General features: G+C 45.0%; 1 protein-coding gene across 4 annotated transcripts; it reads left to right on the forward strand.

The window, feature by feature from the left end:
- LOC119782265 (poly [ADP-ribose] polymerase tankyrase-1-like) lies at positions 1 to 25,266 on the forward strand. Of its 4 annotated transcripts, none has more exons than XM_038283161.1 (28): positions 1 to 490; positions 2,872 to 3,096; positions 3,317 to 3,412; positions 5,598 to 5,634; positions 5,762 to 5,837; positions 7,739 to 7,759; positions 12,117 to 12,211; positions 12,295 to 12,361; positions 12,440 to 12,626; positions 15,302 to 15,423; positions 15,506 to 15,597; positions 15,675 to 15,753; positions 15,832 to 16,003; positions 16,156 to 16,235; positions 16,423 to 16,568; positions 16,649 to 16,814; positions 16,894 to 17,113; positions 17,206 to 17,315; positions 19,444 to 19,644; positions 19,732 to 19,978; positions 21,218 to 21,300; positions 21,378 to 21,498; positions 21,566 to 21,663; positions 21,743 to 21,817; positions 21,893 to 21,998; positions 23,951 to 24,137; positions 24,214 to 24,370; positions 24,449 to 25,266. In XM_038283161.1, the coding sequence occupies exons 1-28, from the start codon at positions 46 to 48 to the stop codon at positions 24,533 to 24,535; spliced, it is 3,798 nt and encodes a 1,265-aa protein (XP_038139089.1). In that variant the 5' UTR covers positions 1 to 45; the 3' UTR covers positions 24,536 to 25,266. The 4 variants fall into 4 exon arrangements, with proteins under 4 accessions (XP_038139089.1, XP_038139096.1, XP_038139101.1 ...); XM_038283168.1 differs by having other exon boundaries at positions 19,444 to 19,632; XM_038283173.1 differs by lacking the exon at positions 7,739 to 7,759.
- The last annotated feature ends 239 nt before the right edge of the window (positions 25,267 to 25,505 follow it).

Genomic DNA, 25,505 nt, shown 5'->3' on the forward strand with positions numbered 1-25,505 from the left:
CCGGAAACAAGGAGCAGATTTCGTCGTCGCCTCGGAGCTGCTGTAATGGCGGTGTCTCGTCGCTCTTCGCAGCAGCAGCAGACTTCGTTACAATCTCCACCGAGGAACGGCGCTTTGTCCGGGGCTTCCGCGCCCTCCCCGCCTATGGCTCTACCGTCTCCGGCCGTCGGTTCGTCGGAGGGCGAACGGGAGTGTAGCGGAGGGGTCGATGCGGCTCTGGCCTCCCCGGACCTTCCTGTCTCGGTTCTTGCGAGCAGCGCGAGCTCTACGTCCACCACATCAGGCGGAGGCAGCAGCAGCGTATCGAGCCCTGGATCCGGAGCTACGAGCCCCACCGACGGCAGCAGCGGGGTCGGCGGGGCGTTCAGGGAGCTGTTCGAGGCCTGTCGGAACGGAGACGTGTCCCGCGTTAAGAGGCTGGTGGATTCGGTGAACGTGAACGCGAAGGACATGGCTGGAAGAAAATCTACGCCGCTGCACTTCGCTGCGGGTAAGCTAACGGCTACAGGCAGTTAGCTGCCCTCTGCTCGGACTCTATGGCTGCTTTTATCCGCTTTATTACACCTATGCTCCGGTTTGACTTCTTATCTCACCAGCCAGTTTGTTGCTCTCCTCGGTTAGCAAACATTTTGAAAACAAAATGTAGTAAAAAAAAAAAAACAGAAAAACAAGCCGCAATTCAGCTGGGATTACCAAAACACTTCTCCATCTATAACAGATTTTAAAAATCCCGAGTATTATTTATAATGTATTTAAGAAACATTAACATGTATTGAATTTAACATATGAATAAACAAAATAAATCGAATTTATTAATCTCATAATAGAGAAATTAACTCAACAAAAAAATAAGTTGTAATTCAGCTGGGATTACCAAAACACTTCTCCATCTAGAACAGTTTTCACCAAAACTGCAGTTTTATTGTGAAATATTTCCCCGTTCTCAGCTTAATAATGTCAGTTTTTTCTAATAGTAGATTGATTTTCACAATTTTGGAAATTTTTAGAGATTCGTCATATATTTCTCCTATTTTCGGACTATTGATTAAGACTGTTTTGATAAACCGATCTATTTAATGATAAAACCCTTTTTTCCAAAATAAAAGTTTGTTTTATTTCCTGCTAAACCAAATTAAACATTAATTACGCATCTAAACAATATCTGTATGAATTTATTTTAGCATTAAAAATCCCGAGTAATATTTATAACACATACAAATAACATTAACATGAATTGAATCTAACAAATGAAATGAAATAAATTGAACTTTATTGATCTCACAAAGGAGAACTTAACTAATTTAAATAAAAAATAAAAGAGCCATAATTCAGCTGGGATTACCAAAACACTTCTCCATCTATAACAGATTTTAAAAATCCCGAGTATTATTTATAATGTATTTAAGTAACATTAACATGTGTTGAATTTAACATATAAATAAACAAACTAAATCGAGGTTATTAATCTCATAATAGAGAAATTAACTCAACAAAAAAACAAGTTGTAATCCAGCTGGGATCACCAAAACACTTCTCCGTTTATAAAAGTTTTCACCAAAACTGCAGTTTTATTTTGAAATAATTTCCCCTTTTCAGCCGAATAATGTTATTTTTTTGTAATAGTAGATACATTTTCATCATTTTGGGCATTTTTTAGAGTTTAGTCATACATTTCTCCTATTTTTGGACAGTTTGTTTGATACATTGATCAATTCAATGATTAAAAACCCTTTTTTCTTGTTAGTTTTTTTTTTCTTTCTTCTAAGTCGAATTCCACATTAATTACACATCTAGAAAATATCTATATGAATTTATTTTAGCATAAAAAATCCAGAGCATTATTTATATCGTATTCAATTAACAAATTGAATCCAACAAATAGAGTAAAATAAATGGAACTTTATTGATCTCACAAAGGAGAATTAACTCATCTCAACAAAGAGACACGCTTTAATTTAGCTGGGATTACCAAAACACTTCATCTATAACAGTTTTTACAAACACTGCAGGTTTTTTCGTAAAATTATTTCCCATTCTCGGCCAAATCGTTTTTTTTTTTTTGTTGTTTTGTTTTTTTTTGTAAAAGATTAATTTTTACCAGTTTGGGCATTTTTAGAGCTTCGTCATGCATTTTGATAATTGATCATATCTGAATATTTTGAATTGACGAATTTGGGATTAATTACACTTCAAAAAAATATGTGTATGAATTTATTTTAGCATTAAAAATCCTGAGTATTATTTCTATCGTATTTTACTAACATTAAAATGAATTAAATCTAACAAATAAGATAAATAGAAGTTTATTGATTTCACAACTCATCTCGTGCATTTAACCGATCCCCCTTTGAGGAGCAGTGGGCTGCCATTGTGCAGCGCCCGGGGAGCAATCAGGGGTGAAGTGTCTTTGCTCATGGAGCCAGAATGGCAGCCTGTGGGGTGGGTTTGGAACTCACAACCTCAGCATTATATGCCCTAACCACTAGGCTCCCACTCCCCCAGTAGGTTTGAATGGTTGTTTGATGGTTTAGTGCGTCTTTATTTATTGGTGTCTATCCATTAAAATGTTTTTAAAACGATTTCTGTGTAAATCTGCATGACATTAGATTCAGAAAAACTTAAATGATCCCAGGGGGAAATGATCTGCTTTTATCAGAGTTGATATCTAAAAAGTGTGACTTCAAAGTTCAGCAGCAGCTGAAATCAACTTGAACAGGTTTATTCTGCCTGTTTTCTCAGCAGCCCCCCCACTTTCCTCCTATCTCTGCTCAGGTTAACCTTCACTTTATCTTCTGTTTTAGACTGTAGTTGAATTTATTTAATCCTCCGTCGTTGTTCGTGCTGCTGAGCTGAGCTTCTGTCTGCATTTAGGTTTCGGTCGGAAAGACGTGGTGGAGCATCTCTTGCAGACCGGTGCCAATGTTCACGCCAGGGATGACGGTGGACTCATACCGCTGCACAACGCCTGCTCCTTCGGACACGCAGAGGTGGTCAGCCTCCTCCTGTGTCAGGGAGCGGACCCCAACGCCAGGGATAACTGGAACTACACGCCGCTGCATGAGGCCGCCATCAAGGGGAAAATAGACGTGTGCATCGGTGAGGATCCCCGACCCTGAGCTTTGTTTCACAATGTTTACCTTTTTAGATAAGTTTTAGTTTAAAGAATGGTGCTGTTTGAATTTAGCTCATTACTTTTTGACATGCATAAAATTTCTCTCCCTAACAGGCTGTTTTTTGCTGACTGAGGGACTGAAATATAAAGCAGTGACCCATTAAATCACTGATGTTCTGCTGACTTTGCTTTCTTTTAACACAGTGCTTCTCCAGCATGGAGCCGACCCAAACATCCGGAACACCGATGGAAAATCAGCTCTGGATCTGGCTGACCCTTCGGCTAAAGCCGTTCTTACAGGTCAGCGCCTCGTGGTCGCTTCCTTATTGACTTTTAAACCTTCTGTTAGTTTCCCCTGCAGGCTGGACTCAGGCTGTTTGATCTTTTCTGACACAGACATTATTTTTGAGCTCAGGGCTGTTTGTTAGTTTTTTGTATTTTGGAGCAAAGGTTTTTGGTTCAGAGCAGACCGCGGCCGTTTCTCAATTCACTAGAACGCCAGTACAGCCTCGTGTTTTCACCATGTTCTTGAGAAGAACACAGGAAAGTCTGGACTCTGGGAGAACAGAGCATGCAGCATAAATCTGTGTCATTTAGAACAGCAGCGTAGTGATGACATCACCACATTCAAAGCTAGTCTGGAGCTGCATTTCACTCCTGTTATTAATAGTCTCTAGATAATAATAAATTCTGACTTTTTTAATTTAGTGGGGGAATAATAATGAACACAGATAAACACAAATGAACATTTTACTAAATAAAACAAATAAAAAAATCTCCATCAGAGCCAGCGGTCCTTCTCACACGGCTATGCAGAGAGAGAGCTGCTGCAGACGAGCTAACGTTAGCCCTGGCTGCCGTTAGCTTTGGAGCTCCGCTGGTTGCCGCAGTCCTCTCAACTTCTGAAATGTTTTTTTTTTTTTATTATTATTACGCATTAAATCAGTAAATGGACCATATAGTGATGCTTTAAAGTATAATATTCTCGCCTCAAATTATCTTAAAACGCACTTTTATTGAACAAAACAACAGAAAGAGAACTTTTAACTTTCAATGGAGCGCTCCATTGAAAGCTGCTGCTGCCGCAGTGCATGCTGGGACAGCTGTCGATCTCAAGAACTGAGGAGTCTGCTCTGATGCATGCTGGGTAAAGAGGGCGGGGTGAGAGCAACATCCAGGGGATTTGGTGCGTTCTCGGTCTGGCGTTCTCAGCAATTGGAACAGTGGTCGGGCTGAGGCTGATGACGTTTCACGAGAAAGCTCAAGAACGCAGGTTAAGAAACGGCTCAGGTCTACCAGGCAGCAGGTCGGCCATATTGGCTTTGGTGAAATCTGTCATTTTATTGCCACAAACTGTTCTAAACAGGAATCCCAAACAGAGAAAATCTCCTTTTCACCTTAATTTAACCTTTTATTAGTTTAAATCTGAATTTACTAAAGAATTGCTTCAGGTTTAAAACGGAGTTAAAAGATCAGAGCATCCTTCATTTTAAAAAGTGATGGTTCTGCAATGAGGTTCCACCTCCTGAATGGATCATGTTTTCACTCTAGAGGTACAGAATTAAGGGATTTTTGTTTTTTTATCGAGAAGTCTTGCAGCACGGCTCCCCATCAGCTCTGAAATTAAACTCTCATCAGCTGTTTCAGTTGTTTTTGATATGTTTGTCCCAGCAGACATTTCCTTTGGTTGAACCAGACCCCAGAATGAATGAGAAGTTAAAAGAAGAGTCTGATTAGCAAGAAAAAAACAATTGATCATTATTTATACCTAAACTAATACGTTTGCTGTGATTTAATGAATTTAGCGTTAATCAGCACCGCAAACCCAGACAGGACCCGCTCTACTCTATGCGTATTTCCTGTTTGGTACCTAATGGCAGAAACTCTGGCTGTAGCGCCTGGCTCACCTCGGACTCTATCCCAGACACCGTGCAGGACGCTAGTTTGTAGCTCTGTACGACGGTCTGTTGGTTTGAACCCGAAGCCAAAACACGCAGCGCCATGGCCAGTCTCTGGGGAACACTCACGGGGGAACTGTGTGTCGTCCGGCGTTGGATTAGGGGTTGTAGACGGCGAACAAGCTCATCAAACCGACACACAGACACCCACAATCCTAGCTAGTTCCTGATTGGCCCTCTGGCAATGCGGCGTGGAATAACATAGCGCAGACCACGCTTCAATATTGGGCTGAAATCAAAAATATCTGCATCAAGCTAACTGCCACACACTGCTGCGGGAGTATACACAGCCCTTTAGCCAGTATGCCACATGGTCGGGGTTTGGTGTGAATAAAAACATAATTTACCAAAGGAAACTGCAGGCAGACTTCTCTCCTGAGCCTGCAGGAACCAGGAGGATGGAGGGAAAAACAGTCGGATCTTTGCTTTCTGCACTCTGATCCGTCAAAGAAAAGCCAAAATAATGTCGATCTAATGGCTCCCAAAGTGATTGATCTTCGTTTCTCTTTAATCTTCTTTTTCTTTAGGAGAATACAAGAAGGATGAACTTCTGGAAGCAGCAAGGTGAGTCCAGTTCCCAGCAGCAGATCCAACAGGAACGTACGCGTCGCTGTGGTAGCATGATGTCATCAGAACTGCCAAACAGAAAACGGTCCGTGGCGCTGATGTCAGGTGATCACTGTGTTTGCAGAAGTGGGAACGAAGAGAAGCTGATGGCTCTGCTGACGCCGTTAAATGTTAACTGTCACGCCAGCGATGGGCGCAAGGTAAGCGACCCAGTTCTGCTGCACCCCAGCAACGACTCCATCTAGGTTCTGCTCACTAAACCACATGTTAGCATTGATTGGAACAAGCAGCAGGAGAACAAGGTTGATGATGCAGGAGTTTCCTCCACAGAAGAGACGTTCAGATAATCAGGAATGAGCCGCGGGGGCGTGGAGGTCCTCTGGGACCGCTGTTCTCCATCGTGTTTGGATCTGGTGTCGTTTGGCCTGAACCATCAGGAGTCAGAACAGTATGGGGAGAAATTGGTTCCAATAATATTGAATATATGTATATAGTTTTTTTCTAAAGGAAATCTGAAGAAAACGCGTCTCAGAAATTGAACTTTATAAAAACTGAATTAAAAAAAATTTGGGGGAAAAATTTATTCATATTCAAAAGTTCAACCGATATTTTTGCAGTTTGCTTATTTTTCTTCCAATGTTATATTTTTAACCTTTTCAAAGTCTTCTGGGGAAACTGAGTTTGATTAATTAAAGTCTTTTCAAATCCATTTTTTTTTCTCTAAATAATATTGGAACATATTTCTCTCCATAACCTGGAAGTTTTAGCAGATTTTCCTTCTCTGAATGGATCCATGCTGATCAGAGATGAGCGTTAACAATCCGATGGCCTCAGAGGCTCTCCTGCAGTGTGTTCTGGTGACCCGCTGCGGCCTGTGGCGTGGTTTTTATGAGAACCTGTTAGAACCGGATCCCCTGCGCAGTAAAAGGCAGCCTTCTGTTTAACGCAGCTGTTACCATCTCTCTTGTTTTTAATCAGGTTTGAGTTTTCTTCCTAAAGGAACTGGAATTAAGTTCTGGTAACAGAACATATATTGGAGAACTGGGACATGTTGGTGGAGATTCTCAGTCATCCAGGTCACGGTCATTCTGTAAAAGTATAGGGGGGAAAAAAAAGATCCACTGGACTTGGTTTTCAAGGTTTGAAGACGTTTCGCTCCCTCTCCAGGAAGCTTTCTCAATTCAAATGATGAAATGATACTGATGAACTAGTACCAGTTTAGCGCGGTTGGGGTTGTGTCTGGCACGGCCCGGTTCAGTTGTCGTGCAAAGAAAGTATTCAACTATTCACCCTAGTTAAATAAACAGAGATCGATGGATTTCACTCAGTCGGCACATTTATTCATACCTTTGCAAAGAGAGAACAGTTCATCATACAGCCCTAATTATGGTAATCAGTCCCGTTCTGCCTGAGCAGCGTTCGTTCCTCCTTACTTACAACAATGCAAAAGTAGTCAAAGTCAAAACAAATTACAGACACTTTGGTTAAACAGTAACATGTAATGAATAAACCTTGAGAAAGAATCTGGATTGTTAAGGGTAGAAGCTATGTCTGGTCTACAAACACCATCCTGCAGAGAATGGTGTGGCCTTGAGAGAGAAACAGACTGAGTGAAAACTTTTATAGTGAGTAAATAGGATAAATTAATATATAATGGAAGCGAAATAAAAATTTTCTGATAACAGTGCCATTTACTCTCAACAGTTATCTTGGTTACCGTGTTCAGACCAATCTGAGCACGGTTTAAAAAGCGTAGTGTAAACGGGGCTCCGGTTGTGTTTGTCCTGTAGGGACAGTTTGTTATTTTAATTATTAATCAGTCGATTGTTCCAAAGCTTCACTTTGTTTTGTTTTTTCATGTTTTCATTTTATTTTACACCTGGCGGTTGGATCCTATGTAGAATAGTAATCTCCCAGCTAATTTCTGTCTCAGCTCGTTTGGGTCAGAGCCTCCTCTCCTCCTGCTGACTCCCTTACCCCCCCACCATGTTTTAGATTCTAAACACATTTTGTATTTCTCTGACTCAGAGGGACGTTTCTGTCTTTTAGTAATTTGTGTTTCGTTTTGTTTTCCGTGACTCTGGCAACATTTGTCGATCAGTCAACCTCTCAAAAAATGCTGGTAAGTTGACTTTGATAATGGCCACTTGATTGATGCACTGTTGTGATTTCATGTTGTTTTAATCCATGGTGTCTGTTTCATTTGACCAATGAGCTGGCTGTCACTTGTTAATTGCACATGGTGGACCTGGGTGTGCGGGTCACTCATGTTCCAATCCTGATGCTCCTCTGGTGTGTGTGTGTTAGGCGTGTGTGTGAGCGACGTCTGATTGGCTGATCGGGGATGATTGTGGTGAATAAATGTCCACCGCCTGCTTGTCTCTGTCCTGCACATTCACCTCAATCGCTGAGCCGCTCTGGATCTGCCGGGGCCTCGTTCATGTCTTTCTGCTGCATGCCCCGCCTCCCTGCACTCTGTGGAGCCAATCCTGGATTTGCAGTAGCAGAGCCACTGCAGCCACCCCCCCACCCCCGCTTGTTTCATGCCATGAATGACCCTCCATCGGTTTGATGTTAACATCACTACATGAAAACCAAAATGATGTCGTGTTTCTGACTGGAAGCTCCACAAATCGCCCAATTTTAAGGATTCAGAAGCTGCAGCTTAGCTTCGACTAACCTGGATTTTAGTTTTTTCTCTTCCACTAAACGGATCCTGTGGTTTTACTTCCTTATGTTTTGCAGACCAGCTTTATGTCTCAGCCTTTGCTTGCTTGCTTTATCTCTACTGCACCATGGAGAGAAATTTGTTCCTTCTTTATTAGGAGCAAAGAACACGTTTCAAAATAAACAATTTTTAAAAATGAGAGTGTGAAATAAAACAAAAGGTTTGGGGAGAAATGTAGATTGTGTTTGCAGAAGATCTGTTACTGTTTGCTCTTTTCTAGATTTCATTTTCTTAGCTTTATTTTTTCACATTTTATTTAGGACTGCAACTATTGTTTGCAGTTATTTTGCAAAGCCAATAATCTGGTTTATTTTTTCGATTAATAATCAGATAGCTAAAGGTTATTTAAGGAAGATTTTTTTACTAAATTAAACCAAGTGGAAATAAAGCTTCTAATAAAAAAATAAAAAGATTCTCATCTTAAATGCAAAATGTTTACATAACCTTTTTTTTTTTTTTTTTTACATAATGACTCGCTCTCCCAGCTAAAGGCCTGTTTTAGTCTCCTTACTCCAGTTAACCATTTAATCGATTAATACGATTAATTGTTTCAGCCCTAATTTTATTATTTTTTATTTAAATTAAACAATAAATTTTACATAAAAAAACAAGATATTAAAATTATAGAATTGGTAAAATACTCTCTATGTCCAAACGTCGTCATAAATTTTAAATTTTCCACTGGGTCAGGCTCACCACCATGTTATGCTGAGAAGCATCAAGAAGGATATCCCCTCTGGCACACCGATGAGTAAACAGGTAGAAATATGAATGAAAAGGGAACTTCTAAACATTCTGATAAAATAAAAATTGGGAAAAAAGCTAAAGGTAGCTGTAAAAAATCTAAATCTTTCCCGCTGAGCAAAAATGTGTTGAAAAGAGGACATGATTTACTTCCAAACGACGCCTACATTTGTTTGAAAAGTGGAAAGCTGTACATGGGTGGTTCTAGACAGGGGCCAACGGGGGCCCGTGCCCCTGTAGATCATGTCCTGGCCCCTGTTGTGGCCCCTGTACTGAAGACATAATACTCAAAGAAATTCCAATGATGATAAGTGCTGGGACAGACATGGTTACTTATAAGTCCTTTGGATCTATTTCAAATTTTTTTTGTACAAATTCTGTTTTACTAATTATTTAAAAACAATAAAGTAATAGCTTCAGTGGTATTGAGATAAAATCACAGTTTTCCTCTATTAAATGTTTTTTTTATATGAATGAAAAAGAATAGTCTAATTTTTACAGCTGATTTTCATCAGTTTTTCTTGATTTCTAATTCAGATTTTATAGAAAACTTAATTCTTAACTTAAGTCAAAAATAGGTCAAATTCTTAAATTATGAATGTTTTTTTTTACCTAATAAGACATAGAATTTTAATTAAACCTAATTGAATAGAAATTTCACTTCATACAGATATCTTAATATATTTGAATCCCTTGCCCTGTTTTTTTTTTTTATTTCATGCTTTTCTGTGGCCCCCATGAAAACCCGCTGGCCCCCTCATGGCCCCCTGGTACATTTGGTCTTGAACCGTCGCTGAAGCTGAACTTATCAGATCGGTGAAAAGAGGTTTCAAACTCAATTTTCAACCTCTTTTCAACGTCTAATATTGACACTAGAGTGTGATAAAATCTGACCAACCAAACAGCCCAACTTTCAACAACTAAAAATCCAGACTATGATTGGTTTATAAGTGTGTTTTCAAAGGTCCCTTTGATTAATGTTGTGTTTTGATCCGTGTTCTTTACTCCTTGGATCAAATTTCTCTACTTCCTGCTGCAGCGGCTGTTGAGGTTTCAAAGCATGAAAATCACCTTTAGCTCTCAGATCTAGATTCACTTCAGCATTAAGAGAAAACATTCTTCTTTCACTTATCATCCTATTTGCACCTCTTGGACGTTTATCGGGATGCCTCCTTCATTTTGAGCAGCAAAACTAAATATCTGTGTGAAATTCAGCTTCCTTTTAATAAACTAATAAATCCTTCTGCCTTCGGAGCCGGATGGCGAAATAAATCCATCCGTTCTGTTTGTCAGCAATCATCAAACACTGATCAACTGCAGAACCTCTGCTAACAGGTTCGGGATTTAAACGAGAAGTCCGGTCAGCGAGGAATAATCAATGGATCTTTATTTATAGCTAATAATTAAATAATTAATTTAGCTTTAATCAGTAAAAAAATAATAATTTTCACCACGATCACTGAGTCTGCTAGCGGCCATTTTTTCTCAAATCTAGTAACCCCTCCCTCCTGCCATCTTCCAGCAGTGACGTCACGGTGCGGTAAGCCTAGCGCCATTCTCCCCGCTTTCCAAGCTAAATCAATGGGAACTACTAGACACATCTGCAATCAACAACAATTAATGAAGATTTCCAGAGGACTTCACCATTGAAATTCACCAGAGCTATAGTGAAACTGACAATGCCCACGTGCATGGCAGCTGGATGCTGGAATACATCGGGGAAAAGTGGAAAAAAAAAGAGTTATTCCACCTTTCTGATTCCTGATCCTCCACGGACGGGTTGGTCGTTGGATCGCCAACTTGAAGAGGGAGGATTTGCCATCGAACTTCTGGCCAGAGAAAAAACCCGTAATATGTAGCCAACATTTGGAAGAAGAATGTTTTCAAGATGACTTGGATAATAGCGCGTTGTGACAAACAGCAGATACAGCACTGGGACTTGATCAACAGCCGATACCGCACCGTGACGTCACTAACCAGTAGGTGGCAGTAGTGTTCTTTGACAAACATGGATGCCTCCAGTAAAGCACATTCACATGAAAATTACTCTGAATTAAAAACACTGATCATTTATTGAACAGGGTGGAATCATTTCAGATTTGAAGAACTTTCAGAAGTTTGAATTCTGGTTATGAGCGGACTTTTCTTTTAAATTCCTGCCAGTATATCCTCTTTGTCTGGATTAGAAATCACATGTTTCAGTTTGTTAGCTTATTAGCTTGTCACAGCTACCTGCTGCTACGCTCACAGAGATCAAAACCTTCAGGTTTAGTTTTGATTCAGAGGTTTTCCTGTTTCTTCCTGACAAACAGTGTCTGAAACTAGAGCTTCAGGTTCAGCGTAGCGTAAATATTCTGCTCTGGTGTGATGATCTGACCTGTTCCTTGAGGTCAGCCCTTCTGGTCGTCCCCATGTCCTCATGGCACCTTCTGTGGAACGGTTAGTTAACAGGTTAGCTGTTATTTCTGTGCTCCGGTTGTCTTCTAGCACCGCAGGAAGTCCAAAGAGGAGTTCTAGGCCCGGTTCTGATGCAGGATGCTGAGGGCTTCGCTGCAGGACAGGCAGCCGGAGCTACAGGGCAGAGCAGGATTCAGACCGTATTCATGGGATGAAAAGAACGATTTAAAAATAGAGACTGGATCTACTGAGAGCGCAGTCTACAGTGCAAGGAATTCTGGGTAAAGGTGGGACACCTTAAAGCAGTGGGAGGGGATCCAGCACCAAAACAAGCATTAGTTCAGACGTGGAATTTGGGAGACTTTCTCCGACCCGGCGCTCCAGAAACACGGCATCAAACCTCAGACTGTTAGAAGATGTTCAGGTTTCAGTTCTGGGTGAGGAATCCTCACCCCCTCACCCATCCATCTGCCACTCACCCAGCACAGCCTGCAGCAGCAGTTTGCTTCGGCTCTAACCAGCAGCTCGCCCTCGGAGGCGCCGACGCTCACCCCGCCCTCTGCGTGTCTGTGGGTGTGAACGGCGGCTAACCAGCACTCATCTCTTACAGTCCACGCCCCTCCACCTGGCTGCAGGCTACAACCGGGTCCGCATCGTCCAGCTCCTGCTCCAGCACGGCGCCGACGTCCACGCCAAGGACAAGGGGTGAGTATCTGTTTGAGGAGAAGGAGAAGAGCAAATCCTCGCTTCCCTGACGTCGTGTTTGACCCAGATGTGTCTCCCTGCAGCGGCCTGGTTCCTCTCCACAACGCCTGCTCCTATGGGCACTACGAGGTCACGGAGCTGCTGCTGAAGGTAAAGGTTCAGGAAAAGCTTCTCCATCCCTTCCCGTCGGGTTTTTAGCGTGACTCTGATCAGCTCCTGTCTTCGCAGCACGGAGCCTGCGTGAACGCCATGGACCTCTGGCAGTTCACCCCCCTCCACGAGGCCGCCTCCAAAAACAGGGTGGAGGTGTGTTCGCTGCTGCTGAGCCACGGAGCCGACCCCACCCTGCTGAACTGCCACAGCAAGAGCGCCGTGGACATGGCGCCCACCCCGGAGCTCAAAGAGAGGCTGACCTGTGAGCCACCCCACCTTCACTCTCATAGGCTACGTTCACACTGCAGGCCTTCAGGCTCAAGTCCGATTTTTATGTGAAATCCGATTTTTTTTTGCGTTGCCGTTCACGTTTCCAAATATATGCGACTTGTATGTGATCAGCTGTGTGAACTGCATTTATATAATGTAAGTGTCCAGCATGCGCAGTAGAGGACGCGATGATGTCACAGGCCAGCGTGCTCTGGATGGTTTTCCTGGAGTGCAGCGATCTTCCCAACATTAAAAACACAATCGTTTCAAGATGATTAAACATAAACACTGCCCTTTGCATTATTAAGAAGCAGAATAGTGACCTTTGTCGGGTATTAAAGGCATACTATGTAACATTTTTCAGTTAATTAATGTGTTCCATAACGTTTTGGATGATTAAATGAGTCATTTCAGGTCGAACAAAGGTTTTCTCGGCCACCCTGGTGGTCTGTGGGGGAATTAAAGGTACTTGCAATTGCAGGAGCCTTCGGCCCGCACCCACAGGCTCAGAAGTCTCGTGCATCGCGAGAGTCGGTCTTGCTTTACGGCGAGAACTGCTACACGCCCCCAGTGAAAGGCATGCTGGTTGCTAGCGCAGTGGCGATATTTGTGCAGTTATCATGGCGGAACCAGCGAGAAAACAGCGAAATTCGGATAAATGTATGGGAAACACCAACTTGGCTAACTACAATCTGTGTTATTTAGACACATGCATAACAAATAATGTATGAAAACATGCTAAATTTTCAAACTCGAAAATTGGAACTAAATAGTCACTTACCGTAGTAGACATGGTGATTCGTTCTCCTGTCTGCTAAGCTCAAAACAACCGCGCCTGGAGAACAGCTGAGCATATTTACGACAGTGCACTTTTACTTTCGCCCTCTGGGGGGAGCCTCGCTGGAAAATCAACACCGGTTGCATAGTATACCTTTAATGGCGTTCAGTAGGGATGAATGCGACCTGGCCGTTCAGACGCAGGTCGCATTTGGAAAGATCAGATTCGTATCAGATTCAGAACCAAAGAGCCATTGGAACAAATCGGATCTGTGTTGTTCAGACTGTCATGAAAAGGTCAGATTCAGGTCACGCATGGGCAGAAAATTAGATTTGGGTGACTTCAGGCTGCTGTGTGAACGTAGCCCTGCTCCTCCAAAACTGCTCCCTCTGCAGAGCTTTTCCTCCTCAGTTAATTCAGTTATTCAGACGGAAATGTTAAATCTGGGCAGTCAGGATTGACTGATCCAGGAGAATAATCAGAATAAGCATCGGAAAGGTAAAAGCTAAATCGTCTTCACCCCCCACCAAGGCCCCCTCATTAGTGCTACGTTCATATTAAGATTTCATCTCTAAAAAAAAGCTTCTGTTGCTTCCTTTCTGCTGCTCGTCCTCATTAAGGTCCAGTAAAGTGAGTCCAGATGCTTCTGCTGCTCCTGTGTTCGATGCCAGAGAGAAGCTTTGCTATATTAGCTGTGATCAGCGGGTAGAAAGTAGTTAGAATCTATGTTGAAGTGAGAAAGTCCTCCTGAAAACATGGTCTGTGCAGTCAGTTCATCCAGATTACCATCCTGCCTTCAAAGATTATTTCTCTGTGGGAGCCGCTCAGACCCCCACATACCGGCGCTGCGCTGTCACTGGGAATCCCCAGCAGCAGCTGCCTCAGGCCCGGGAGCCTCTCTACTGTTGGTGGCGGCTGGAAGTAGATGTTAGCGTTTTTCAGGTCTGTGCTACAAAGGCATAGGCACATAGGCAGCAGGATAATAAAAGCCAACATATTCTGCCGGCAGGTTTCTACATTTGAAGTTAATTTAGGCGTTAATAAACTGTTTCAGAGGAGTGATCATAGCGCTCTGCATCAGCAGCTCTGTGTCGGACTCCCTGCCAGCTCCCAGATCAGCTTCTCTGATTGGTTGATGCGGCGCGTCCAGCAGCTAAAGAATCTGCTGCTGGTTAAGCGCCTGATGCTGCGTTCACAGGAGCAGCAGGAGCAGCTAGTTTACATGCAAAATCAATGGTTGACGTGCGTCAATCCCAAATCCCCCCTAAGCTTAACCACAGTCAAATAATCTAAATGATTAATCTAATAATTAAAGAGATCTGAATGTGTTCAGTCACGCAGCAGCAGCCTTTAGTTGGTCAATGAAAAGCTTTGGCAATATGTACACAGTCACTCATTGATCCCTTATCCATAGAAATCATCAGCTTGTTTTATTCAAATATGGTCAAATAATTCACTGTTGAGGCAAAAAATAAGATCTTAAGAATTTCGTGGCCCTCTAGTGGGGGGCAGCAACTTTACAACATGGAAAGAAATCCCTTCTTCGCAGACGTAATCAGTTCATTAGATGGAGCAAATATAACTGATCATTAGTCGATTATTTGTTTACATTTCTACTTTGCTTTAGTCTTCCTGAGGTCTCTGCACTCATAAAAGTGGATCTCTTGATTTTAAACGTTTCTAGGCTTATTTATTTTACTAAAAGTTTTATTTACTGTTAAAAAAATCCTTTTTTTTTCTTCTATATTTTATTTCTCCTTTCCTCTGAAACCAGAGCAGCTGGCTTTCTTTAAACAGTAATTAAGATAAAGTGTAAATATCAGCAGAACAGATGTAGAACTAAGGCTTCCAACAGCATCACCTTCCTCTCCCCCTCTGCCCAAACACAGACGAGTTCAAAGGTCACTCGCTGCTGCAGGCGGCGCGTGAAGCCGACATGGCCAAAGTGAAGAAGACTCTGGCTTTGGAGATCATCGGCTTCAAACATCCTCAGACCAATGAGACGGCTCTGGTGAGTTGTTGGGGAAAAGGCGGCGTTTCTGTCGGGGCGCAGCTCCCATTTTCTGAGGTTCTGCTGTGATGTTCTGCTGCAGCACTGCGCCGTGGCGTCCCCTCATCCCAAGAGGAAGCAGGTGACGGAGCTGCTGCTCCGTAAAGGAGCCACCATCAACGAGAAGAACAAAGAGTAAGACCCTGCATGGCTGCAGATTATCGTCCAGCTTCCTCTGAGAGCGCTAACCCTCCCGTCTCTGACCCATCTAGCTTCATGACCCCCCTGCACGTGGCTGCTGAGCGAGCTCACAACGACATCCTGGAGGTTCTGCAGAAACACGGAGCTAAGGTTGGGCTCTCCTCCGCCCCGGTTCTCCCAAACCTCAGGCGGGGAAACGGGGATCAGTAAAGTTCTCTCTTCCTGCAGGTGAACGCGGTGGACACTCTAGGACAGACGGCTCTACACCGGGCAGCGCTGGCCGGACACATCCAGACCTGCAAGCTGCTGCTCAGCTACGGCGCCGACCCGTCCATCGTGTCTCTGCAGGGCTTCACCGCCGCTCAGATGGGGAACGAGGCTGTGCAGCAGATCCTGAACGGTAACAACAGGAGAGGTTCTGGGGGGGGGGCTTCACTGATACTGGGGGGGTTCCACGGGTCTGAACAGGCTTCACCGGTTCTGGGTCGACTTCCGGGCTCAGATTTTGAGGCGTTTCCTTTTATCAATGGGTCGTTCTTTCATTGTTCCCAGAAAACGTTCCAACTCGGAATTCTGACGTGGACTACAGGTTCCTGGAAGCTGCCAAAGCAGGAGACCTGGACACGGTGCAGGTCAGTTGGTCTCGCCGCAGAGGCACCAATCAGACACCGTTGCTGCTGATCTCCTGATTATTTCCTGCTTATTTGTAGAAATAAAACATTTTCTCAGGAACATTTATGTTTAAAAAGCGTCTCAGGTGGACCTTCAGGTGATCGGATGGAGACGTTCTGACCTTTTCTTCCCCTTTTTGCTTTGCAGCAACTCTGCTCTCCTCAGAATGTTAACTGTAGGGACCTGGAGGGCCGCCACTCCACCCCTCTGCACTTTGCGGCGGGTTACAACCGGGTGGCAGTGGTGGAGTACCTGCTCCATCACGGTGCTGATGTCCATGCCAAAGACAAAGGGTTGGTGTGCTTATTAAGGTGGCGCCGAGCCGCGTTGTGACCCAGATGTTAAGGTGGTCTGATTGTTCCCTGTCCTCCAGAGGCCTGGTTCCCCTCCATAACGCCTGCTCCTACGGTCACTACGAAGTGGCGGAGCTGCTGGTCAGACACGGAGCCTCCGTCAACGTGGCCGACCTCTGGAAGTTCACTCCTCTTCATGAGGCCGCAGCCAAAGGGAAATATGAGATCTGCAAACTGCTGCTCAAGGTGAGGCGTCGTCACGGCGACCGAGGAGGATTGTAATGGGGGAGAGTGAAGCATCGCGTTCTGACATTCTACTTTTCAGCACGGAGCGGACCCCACCAAGAAGAACCGAGACGGCAACATTCCTCTGGACATGGTGAAGGACGGAGACACGGACATCCAGGACCTGCTGCGAGGGGACGCCGCCCTGCTGGACGCCGCCAAGAAGGGCTGCCTGGCCAGGGTGCAGAAGCTCTGCTCCCCAGAGAACATCAACTGTAGAGACGCTCAGGGCCGCAACTCCACGCCACTCCACCTGGCAGGTACAGACGGCATCCGCCCCCCCCAGCTCCGGGGCTCTGAGCTTAAAAGAGGGAAAATAAAAAAGACAAATGTTTGTTTCTGTTTCCATCAGCCGGTTATAACAACCTGGAAGTGGCGGAGTATCTGCTGGAGCATGGCGCCGACGTCAACGCTCAGGACAAAGGAGGGCTGATCCCGCTGCATAACGCCGCCTCATACGGGGTCAGTGTCTCTGCTCGGAGCGCCGCTTCCTCTGCTGATGCTTCTCATTAGTCTGAAAAACTAACTTCACTGAAACTCAGTTTCTGTAAAGTTGGATTCTGTGACCCAAACTCGTTTCTTAACGAACATTTAGATTCTAATGTCTGATTTAGAACAGAAATAGTTTCATATTCCAAAACCTCAAGCTGTTTACTCTAACAAATACAATGATCAGATTTATTGTTTAATGTGTAAAAGAAGTTTATGGTTTTTGACTGGATGGATGTTTCTATAGACTGTAGACAATAGATATAATGAGGGTGGGGTATAATCTAAGGCTATTTTCTGGAACATCGGTCACCTAGAGCAGAAACAAGCCTAAACTTATCATAAATGAACTTTATTTTCTATTTATAATCAATAAAAAGTTTTGTTTTTGCTAAATCTGCTCCATCCAGAACCACTGAGGTTTCAAATTTAGCTTCATCTAATTAAAGGATCTTTTTCAGTATGACACTATATGCAAAGTGGAGACGATAGTCTTTGGAAATAAGCATCCATTAAGGCTGAAACCATCAGATTAATCAATTATTGAAATAATTATCAACTTATTTAATAATCGATTAATTATTAAATGGAGTATAGAGACTCTTAAATGTGCCTTTAGCTGACAGAACGACTCACTTAGGGCAGGAATTATACCAAGATTGTAATTGTAATGAAGATGGAAGACTTTCTTCTGTCAATCTGCTATATAATCCAGAAAGTTTTAATTTCACCTCATTTACTTTCCTAAAAAATATTCTTCAAAGTCGTAGGGAAATCATATTTAAATGTCAAATCATTCTGGCTTAAACATGTATATAAACGTGCTCTTTATCTTATATATTTTATTTTATATTGTCCCAAAATTTAGAACATTCCTGCTTTAAAAAAATCCTGTCTTAAAATCTGTATTTTCTTTTTTCCGTTATCTTCTGCAGGCCAGTTAGTTCTACGTCAGCCTGAACACCTAAATTCAGCCAATCATATATCAACCATCATCTGTCAATCAAATGTTTTCGGTCATAGCATCTTGATTCATATGTCGCAGCTAATATACGCAACGGTTGAAATCAGAATCCTTTCCTTTCCCATTGAGTTGCGTCCCAGTGTTCACGGGGATGGACGTCTGTGTCTTCGGCAGGCGTAGAGCTAACAGAACTGGCAGCGTTGCGAGGCAAGGGCTCAAACATGTACGGCTGGAAGCCTTCTACACCAAACCAAGCTTCTGCCGCCCTGGCGTCCTCTTCCACAACATCTTCGTCCCCGCTTTCCTCCTCTAAGTAAAAAATGGATGACGGAGGAGACTCATCCACGACCTCCGACACTAAACTCTCCTCCTCTTGCATGTTTCCTCTGTCCATAGCGTTCCTTGACAGCGTCGTTTCTAAGTCACCAATTTAGTGCTACTTGGTCCCAATGGAATTTCTCATTGGGAACCTGCTAGCACTAAGATGCTAACTGGTTAGCAAGAAGCTTCCCACAAACCGGCCACAACCAAACTAGCTTGAAAACCTTCCGCCACAACAATCCCGCCCCCTTGATAATCGACCAATCATATTCACTTTATTCACTCGTGTAAAGTCGTGCACCACTCGGGAGAATTCGGAACTGGTTGGAACGGCCGTTTCCCTACGACTTTAAAGATTTTTTTTTACTTGAAGAGTTCCGGATTATAGATAGTAGATTGAAAGAGGAAAGTTTTCTTAAATGCGAAATGTTAACGTGTTTTTTTTTTTTATAATGTATATAATTCCTGCTCTAAGTGAGTCGCTCTCTCAGCTAAAGCCACGTTTTACAGTCTCTATACTCCAGTTAACGATTAATTACCAAATTAGTCGATTATTCCGATTGTTTCATCCCTACTTTGGACACTTTTAGCTGAGTGTTTATTAGCATCATTAGCTGATATTCAAATGAGTGCAGCTTATTCAGGTTTTTGGTTCTGAGTTGATATTTTTTCATTTATATAATGACTTTCTGTGGAAATAAGAAGATTTTGTGGCTTAAACTGACCTTTAATCTGAAAATAAATCCCAGTGGAAAAGATGAAAACTGTCAGCTAACGGCTTCCTCCTCTCCATGTCTTCCCCCGTATCTCCTTCAGCACGTGGACATTGCAGCCCTGCTGATCAAATACAACACCTGTGTAAACGCCACAGACAAATGGGCTTTCACGCCTCTCCACGAGGCGGCGCAGAAAGGCCGAACGCAGCTCTGCGCTCTGCTGCTGGCCCACGGAGCCGACCCCACCATGAAGAACCAAGAGGGCCAGACCGCTCTGGACCTGGCCACGGTATGGGCCGCTGTAAGATAAACGGCCAATTCGCAGCAGACGGAATCATGGAGTCTGAGGTTACCACATCTTTCAATGTGTTCTGGGCTGCCATTGCAGGCGGACGACATCAGAGCCCTGCTGATGGACGCCATGCCGCCAGACGCTCTGCCCAGCTGCTTCAAGCCTCAGGCGACGGTGGTGAGCGCGTCAGTGATCTCCCCCGCCTCCACGCCGTCCTGTCTGTCAGCTGCCAGCAGCATAGACAACCTAGCCGGGCCCCTGACGGAGTTGGCCGCCGCCGCCGCCTCTGGCTCATCTGGGGTTGCAGACGGAGCCTCAGGAACCGACCGCAAGGAAGGAGAAAGTAGGTTTACTGCGCCGGTCGCTAGGACACCAGCCTCTGAACGCCGTGTCCATAAAGTTGAACTTTTTTGTTACATTTCAATATTTCCAATCAGCAAACAAACCCGGTACCTGGTTCCATCAGCAGTTTTAGCATCAAAACTTTGAACAACCATCGGTGAGTCTTCCTCAGTGATGAAGGCCTTTTTCGGGCATGAATTGGTTTGGGCAGCTCTAACCTTTCTGTTCTCCTGAAATCGTTTCCATACATTCTGATTTCAACGCACAGTATGCCAACCAGAAGAAAAAAGCTGCTGAATACCAGCGAAGAAGAATCCACAGGAGTGTTTTCGATCATCTGTTCAGGCTGCCGCTTTCAAAACATCTTAACCTCAAATAAATAAATGATCAGTCGGCAGCGTGTGGCGTTGGCGAAGTCATTACCTGAAACGCTGCCCGACTGTTCCCTTCCCTCCGCACCTGTACTTCAGTTTAAAATCATAGAGAAGTCATATTTAAATTTCAAATCATTCTGGCTTAAACATGTGTATAAATGTACTCTTTATCAGACAATATTATTCTAAAAGTTAGAAAATTTCTATGTTAAAAAATCCTGTTTTAAAATCTGTGTTTTTTCCGTTATCTTCTGCAGGCCAGTTAGTTCTACGTCAGCCTGAACACCTAAATTCATCCAATCATATATCAACGGTCATCTGTCAATCAAATGTTTTCGGTCATAGCATCTTGATTCATGTGTCGCAGCTAATATACGCAACGGTTTAAATCAGAATCCTTTCCTTTCCCATTGAGTTGCGTCCCAGTGTTCACGGGGATGGACGTCTGTGTCTTCGGCAGGCGTAGAGCTAACAGAACTGGGCTGATCATAGCTAGTGCGGCACCCCCGTCTGACAAAGGCTCTTGGTTTGATCCAGAAGAAGCGGCAGGTGGCAGAATTTTATTTTTATGACCAAATGAAATTATTTCATTGGCTAGAAGCTGCTGGACTGCATTGAGTGTAGATTGCTTTAGCCTGAGTTCACCAAAAGCTCAACACATCGGAGTCGAATTCTTTGCAGCTGAATTTTGAAGAAAATATAACAAAGAAAACCGGGAAAAGTCTTTAGGAGAACACAGAGTAAACACGGATACTCCCATGGAAAGATGAATCCGAATCTCACATCCCAGCAGGAATACATGTTTGAACGTCCAGTCTAAGTTCATTTCCTTATGGGTTTGTGTTTTTTGCTTCTTTTTGCCGTAGTGGCCATGTTGGACATGAACATAAGCCAGTTCCTGAAGAGCCTCAGCTTGGAGCACCTGAGGGACATCTTCGAGAGGGAGCAGGTTGGTAGCAGCTGGTTTAAAGCGGAAACGCTCCCTCTTAACTTCCTGCTTACTTCGGCGCCGTTTATCCTTTCCAGATCACACTGGACGTGTTGGCCGACATGGGCCACGAGGAGCTGAAGGAGATCGGCATTAATGCTTACGGCCATCGACACAAACTTATCAAAGGTGTAGAGAGGCTTCTGGGGGGACAACAAGGTGAGGTTTCCTGAACCGCCTGCCGCCGACGCTTTAGTAGAAAGCTCATCAGTTGTTCTTTCTCCAGGCGCCAACCCCTACCTGACATTCCACTGCGCCAACCAGGGCACCATCCTGATAGACCTAGCTCCTGACGACAAGGAGTACCAGTCTGTAGAGGAAGAGGTATTTGTTGTAAACATGCTAGAAATGGTGCTAAAAGCTGCTGCTATTTGCTAATGATGAAATCCTGTCTGTCTCTCAGATGCAGAGCACCATCAGGGAGCACAGAGACGGGGGCAACGCTGGGGGGGTCTTCAGCAGATACAACATAATCAAGGTACCTGGACTGGTGTAAATCAGCAGGTCTGTGTGTGAACCAACCTCTCGACTAAAGCGCCACTGTCCTCCTCAGATCCAGAAGGTGGTGAATAAGAAGCTGCGGGAACGTTACACCCACCGGCAGAAGGAGATCGCAGACGAGAACCACAACCATCACAACGAGCGCATGTTGTTCCACGGTAACCTCTGCGTGTCTTTAACGTGTCCCGAGTCTTTATCAGAACTACAAGCTTCAGTCTGATGATTTATGTCCTGAAGAGACTCTAAGTTTGGGAAACCAGTGAAAGGAAACTAAAAATGTTTGACCAGTAGAAATCCAGAACTAAATGTTCTAGCAAGCAGCAGCTGAACATGCCCCCCATCCCTAGCCTGAGAAAATGTTTTGGTCAAAGTGTGTCACTATACAGGTTGTTACCTGTCATTATCATTCTAAACGGTAAAGATACTCAGGTTTCGTTTTTAAGGTATCAGAGTAAAGGGGACGAATGTGTTGATCTGCTACCAGGTTTCGTTGTGATAAAGAAGCATGAAAAAGCTTTAGGTTCCAGTTTCTAACCATTCACTGCTTCTTTTTAGTCATAAATTTAACCTTTAGCTGCAGAGGGACAAAGTAGGTTGGGGACAAAAACTGATGGTGGTTGTGGGGGACAAACACTGACTGTTGTGGGGGGACAAATGCTGACTATAGTGGGGGACTGACGGTTGTTGTGGGGGACAAAGGCCGACGGTTGTTGTGGGGGGCAGAGACAAAGGCCAGCGGTTGTTGTAGGGGACATAGGCCGAGGGACAAAGGCCGACAGATGTTGTGGGGGACAAAGGCCGAGGGACAAAGGCCGACGGATGTTGTGGGGGACAAAGGCCGACGGTTGTTGTGGGGGACAAAGGCAGACGGTTGTTGTGGGGGACATAGGCCGAGGGACAAAGGCTGACGGATGTTGTGGGGGACAAAGGCCGACGGATGTTGTGAGGGACAAAGGCAAACGGTTGTTGTGGGGGACATAGGCCGAGGGACAAAGGCCGACGGTTGTTGTGGGGGGCAAAGGCAGACAGTTGTTGTGGGGGACATGGGCCGAGGGATAAAGGCTGACGGATGTTGTGGGGGACATAGTCCGAGGGACAAAGGCCGGCGGTTGTTGTGGGGGGCAAAGGCCGACGGTTGTTGTGGGGGGCAAAGACAAAGGCCAATGGTTGTTGTGGGGGACAATGGCCAACGGTTGTTGTGGGGGACATAGGCCGAGGGACAAAGGCCGACGGTTGTTGTGGGGGGCAAAGGCAGACGGTTGTTGTGGAGGGCAAAGGCAGACGGTTGTTGTTGGGGGCAAAGGCAGACAGTTGTTGTGGGGGGCAAAGGCCAACGGTTGTTGTGGGGGGCAAAGGCCGACGGTTGTTGTGGGGGGCAAAGACAAAGGCCAATGGTTGTTGTGGGGGACAATGGCCAACGGTTGTTGTGGGGGACAAAGGCAGACGGTTGTTGTGGGGGCAAAGGCAGACGGTTGTTGTGGGGGGCAAAGGCCGACTGATGTTGTGGGGGACAAAGGCCGACGGTTGTTGTGGGGGGCAAAGGCAGACTGTTGTTGTGGGGACAAAGGCCGAAGGTTTTGGTGGGGGACAAAGGCCGAAGATTTTGGTGGGGGACAAAGGCCGAAGATTTTGGTGGGGGACAAAGGCCAATGGTTGTTGTGGGGGACAATGGCCAACGGTTGTTGTGGGGGACAATGGCCAATGGTTGTTGTGGGGGGCAAAGGCAGAAGGTTGTTGTGGGGGCAAAGGCCGAAGGTTTTGGTGGGGGACAAAGGCCGAAGATTTTGGTGGGGGACAAAGGCCGAAGATTTTGGTGGGGGACAAAGGCCAATGGTTGTTGTGGGGGACAATGGCCAACGGTTGTTGTGGGGGACAATGGCCAATGGTTGTTGTGGGGGGCAAAGGCAGAAGGTTGTTGTGGGGGCAAAGGCAGACGGTTGTTGTGGGGGGCAAAGGCAGACGGTTGTTGTGGGGGGCAAAGGCAGACGGTTGTTGTGGGGGGCAAAGGCCGACGGTTGTGGTGGGGGACAAAGGCCGAAGGTTTTGGTGGGGGACAAAGGCCGATGGTTGTTTTGGGGGACAAACATCATCTGAGTGCTCTGATCCTCAGGGTCTCCGTTCATCAACGCCATCATCCACAAAGGCTTTGATGAACGCCACGCTTACATCGGAGGGATGTTTGGAGCAGGGATCTACTTTGCGGAGAACTCCTCTAAGAGCAATCAGTACGTCTACGGTATCGGCGGCGGCACCGGATGCCCGACGCACAAAGACAGATCCTGTTACCTGTGCCACAGGTTCTACGCTCCCTTATCTTCCTCACATTTCGTCCTCCCTCTGTTCTTGGTCTGACCTTCCTTCTCTCACCTACAGGCAAATGCTTTTCTGCCGAGTCACTCTGGGGAAGTCCTTCCTGCAGTTCAGCGCCATGAAGATGGCCCACGCCCCCCCAGGACATCACTCCGTCATCGGGCGGCCCAGCGTTAACGGCTTGGCGTATGCCGAGTACGTCATCTACAGAGGAGAGCAGGTAAACCGAAGCCTCCCGGTCAATGCTGTAAAACCTGTGCTGCAGGAAGCTGCTAACCAGCTGCCATGTTGTTGTCAGGCGTACCCGGAGTACCTCATCATCTATCAGATCCTTAAACCAGAGAGCACGGCGCCGGCTGCAGCAGGGGCGGAGCAGAAGTCCTAGTCTCCCTCACATAGACTCTACGCTTGATATTCTCTTTGCATCGCCGCTACATGAAGACCGTTCTCATCAGTCAACATTTCCAGCCTCCTTCCCCGTAGTAACCATGGTGACCTGTGCTTCGGTACCATACCCCGTATAATCTCTCACTAATCCTGCTGATGGCGTTACGTTTTTGCATCAGATGCATGTTGTTATGAAGCATGTAGGGCTGAGCGGCATGCCCGCCGCTGCCGTCAGGACGGGAGCCAATAAAGCATTACGACCGATTTTTAAATGCCAACTCATAACACTACTGGAGAAGCAGCGCCGCCTCGCTTTCCTTCCTGCCGAACTGCGACTGCAAACGGGACCGTTTCAGGGAAAGGACTCGTTCCAGCGGCGAGGAGCATGAGAGGGACGTCTGCTCAGCAGTCAGTCATCATAGACGAGCATGATGGAACCCGTGCATTCACCATTACTGTTGTAGATGTCGTGATGTGCTTGTGACTCATCCAGGCAGCCTGTCAGACGGAAAGGATTTGCACTTTCTCCTAGAAATCTATTTAAGTTATTTTGAATTTAAAGTTACAAATTACCGAGGGGGGGGGGGGTTATTTGTACAGGTTGTGTAAATGGTTGTATTGCTGTTGATGTTTAACAGTCTCTCTGAGTTCAAATGTAAATGAAATCTGAATTTTCTGCTCATGCCTTCTTGTTTCTCCCTTCTTTTTTTTTATAAATGTCTGATTAAAGCCCGTTTTCTGCTTCAGTTGCTCACAAACCGCCGGGCTGTAGGAGCTCCTGACCTCCACAGCTTTTACATTTTAACATCTGAAATATGAGGCCAGCCGCACTTTTCAGCTCATACTGATGTATTAAGATAAGCTTTTTTTTTAGTTTTTGTTTTTTATGCCTCCATTCATGGGTCGTGCGCAGTAACCACTGTGCCACAGAAGCACGCCCTGTAATCCACACTTTTAAGATTCTGGTC

The sequence above is a fragment of the Cyprinodon tularosa genome, unplaced genomic scaffold (genome assembly GCF_016077235.1).
Source record: "Cyprinodon tularosa strain WSP-4 unplaced genomic scaffold, ASM1607723v1 ctg1045, whole genome shotgun sequence".
NCBI classification, from domain to species: Eukaryota; Metazoa; Chordata; class Actinopteri; order Cyprinodontiformes; family Cyprinodontidae; genus Cyprinodon; species Cyprinodon tularosa.

What these genes read in the sequence shown, in the direction of transcription:
- LOC119782265 (XM_038283161.1), top strand. Translation starts at nt 46, where the DNA reads ATGGCGGTGTCTCGTCGCTCTTCGCAGCAGCAGCAGACTTCGTTACAA. An exon ending in GAACTTCTGGAAGCAGCAAG is followed by an intron (nt 5,635 to 5,761) that starts GTGAGTCCAGTT and finishes CTGTGTTTGCAG; the next exon opens with AAGTGGGAACGAAGAGAAGC. An exon ending in TGGCCACGGTATGGGCCGCT is followed by an intron (nt 19,645 to 19,731) that starts GTAAGATAAACG and finishes CTGCCATTGCAG; the next exon opens with GCGGACGACATCAGAGCCCT.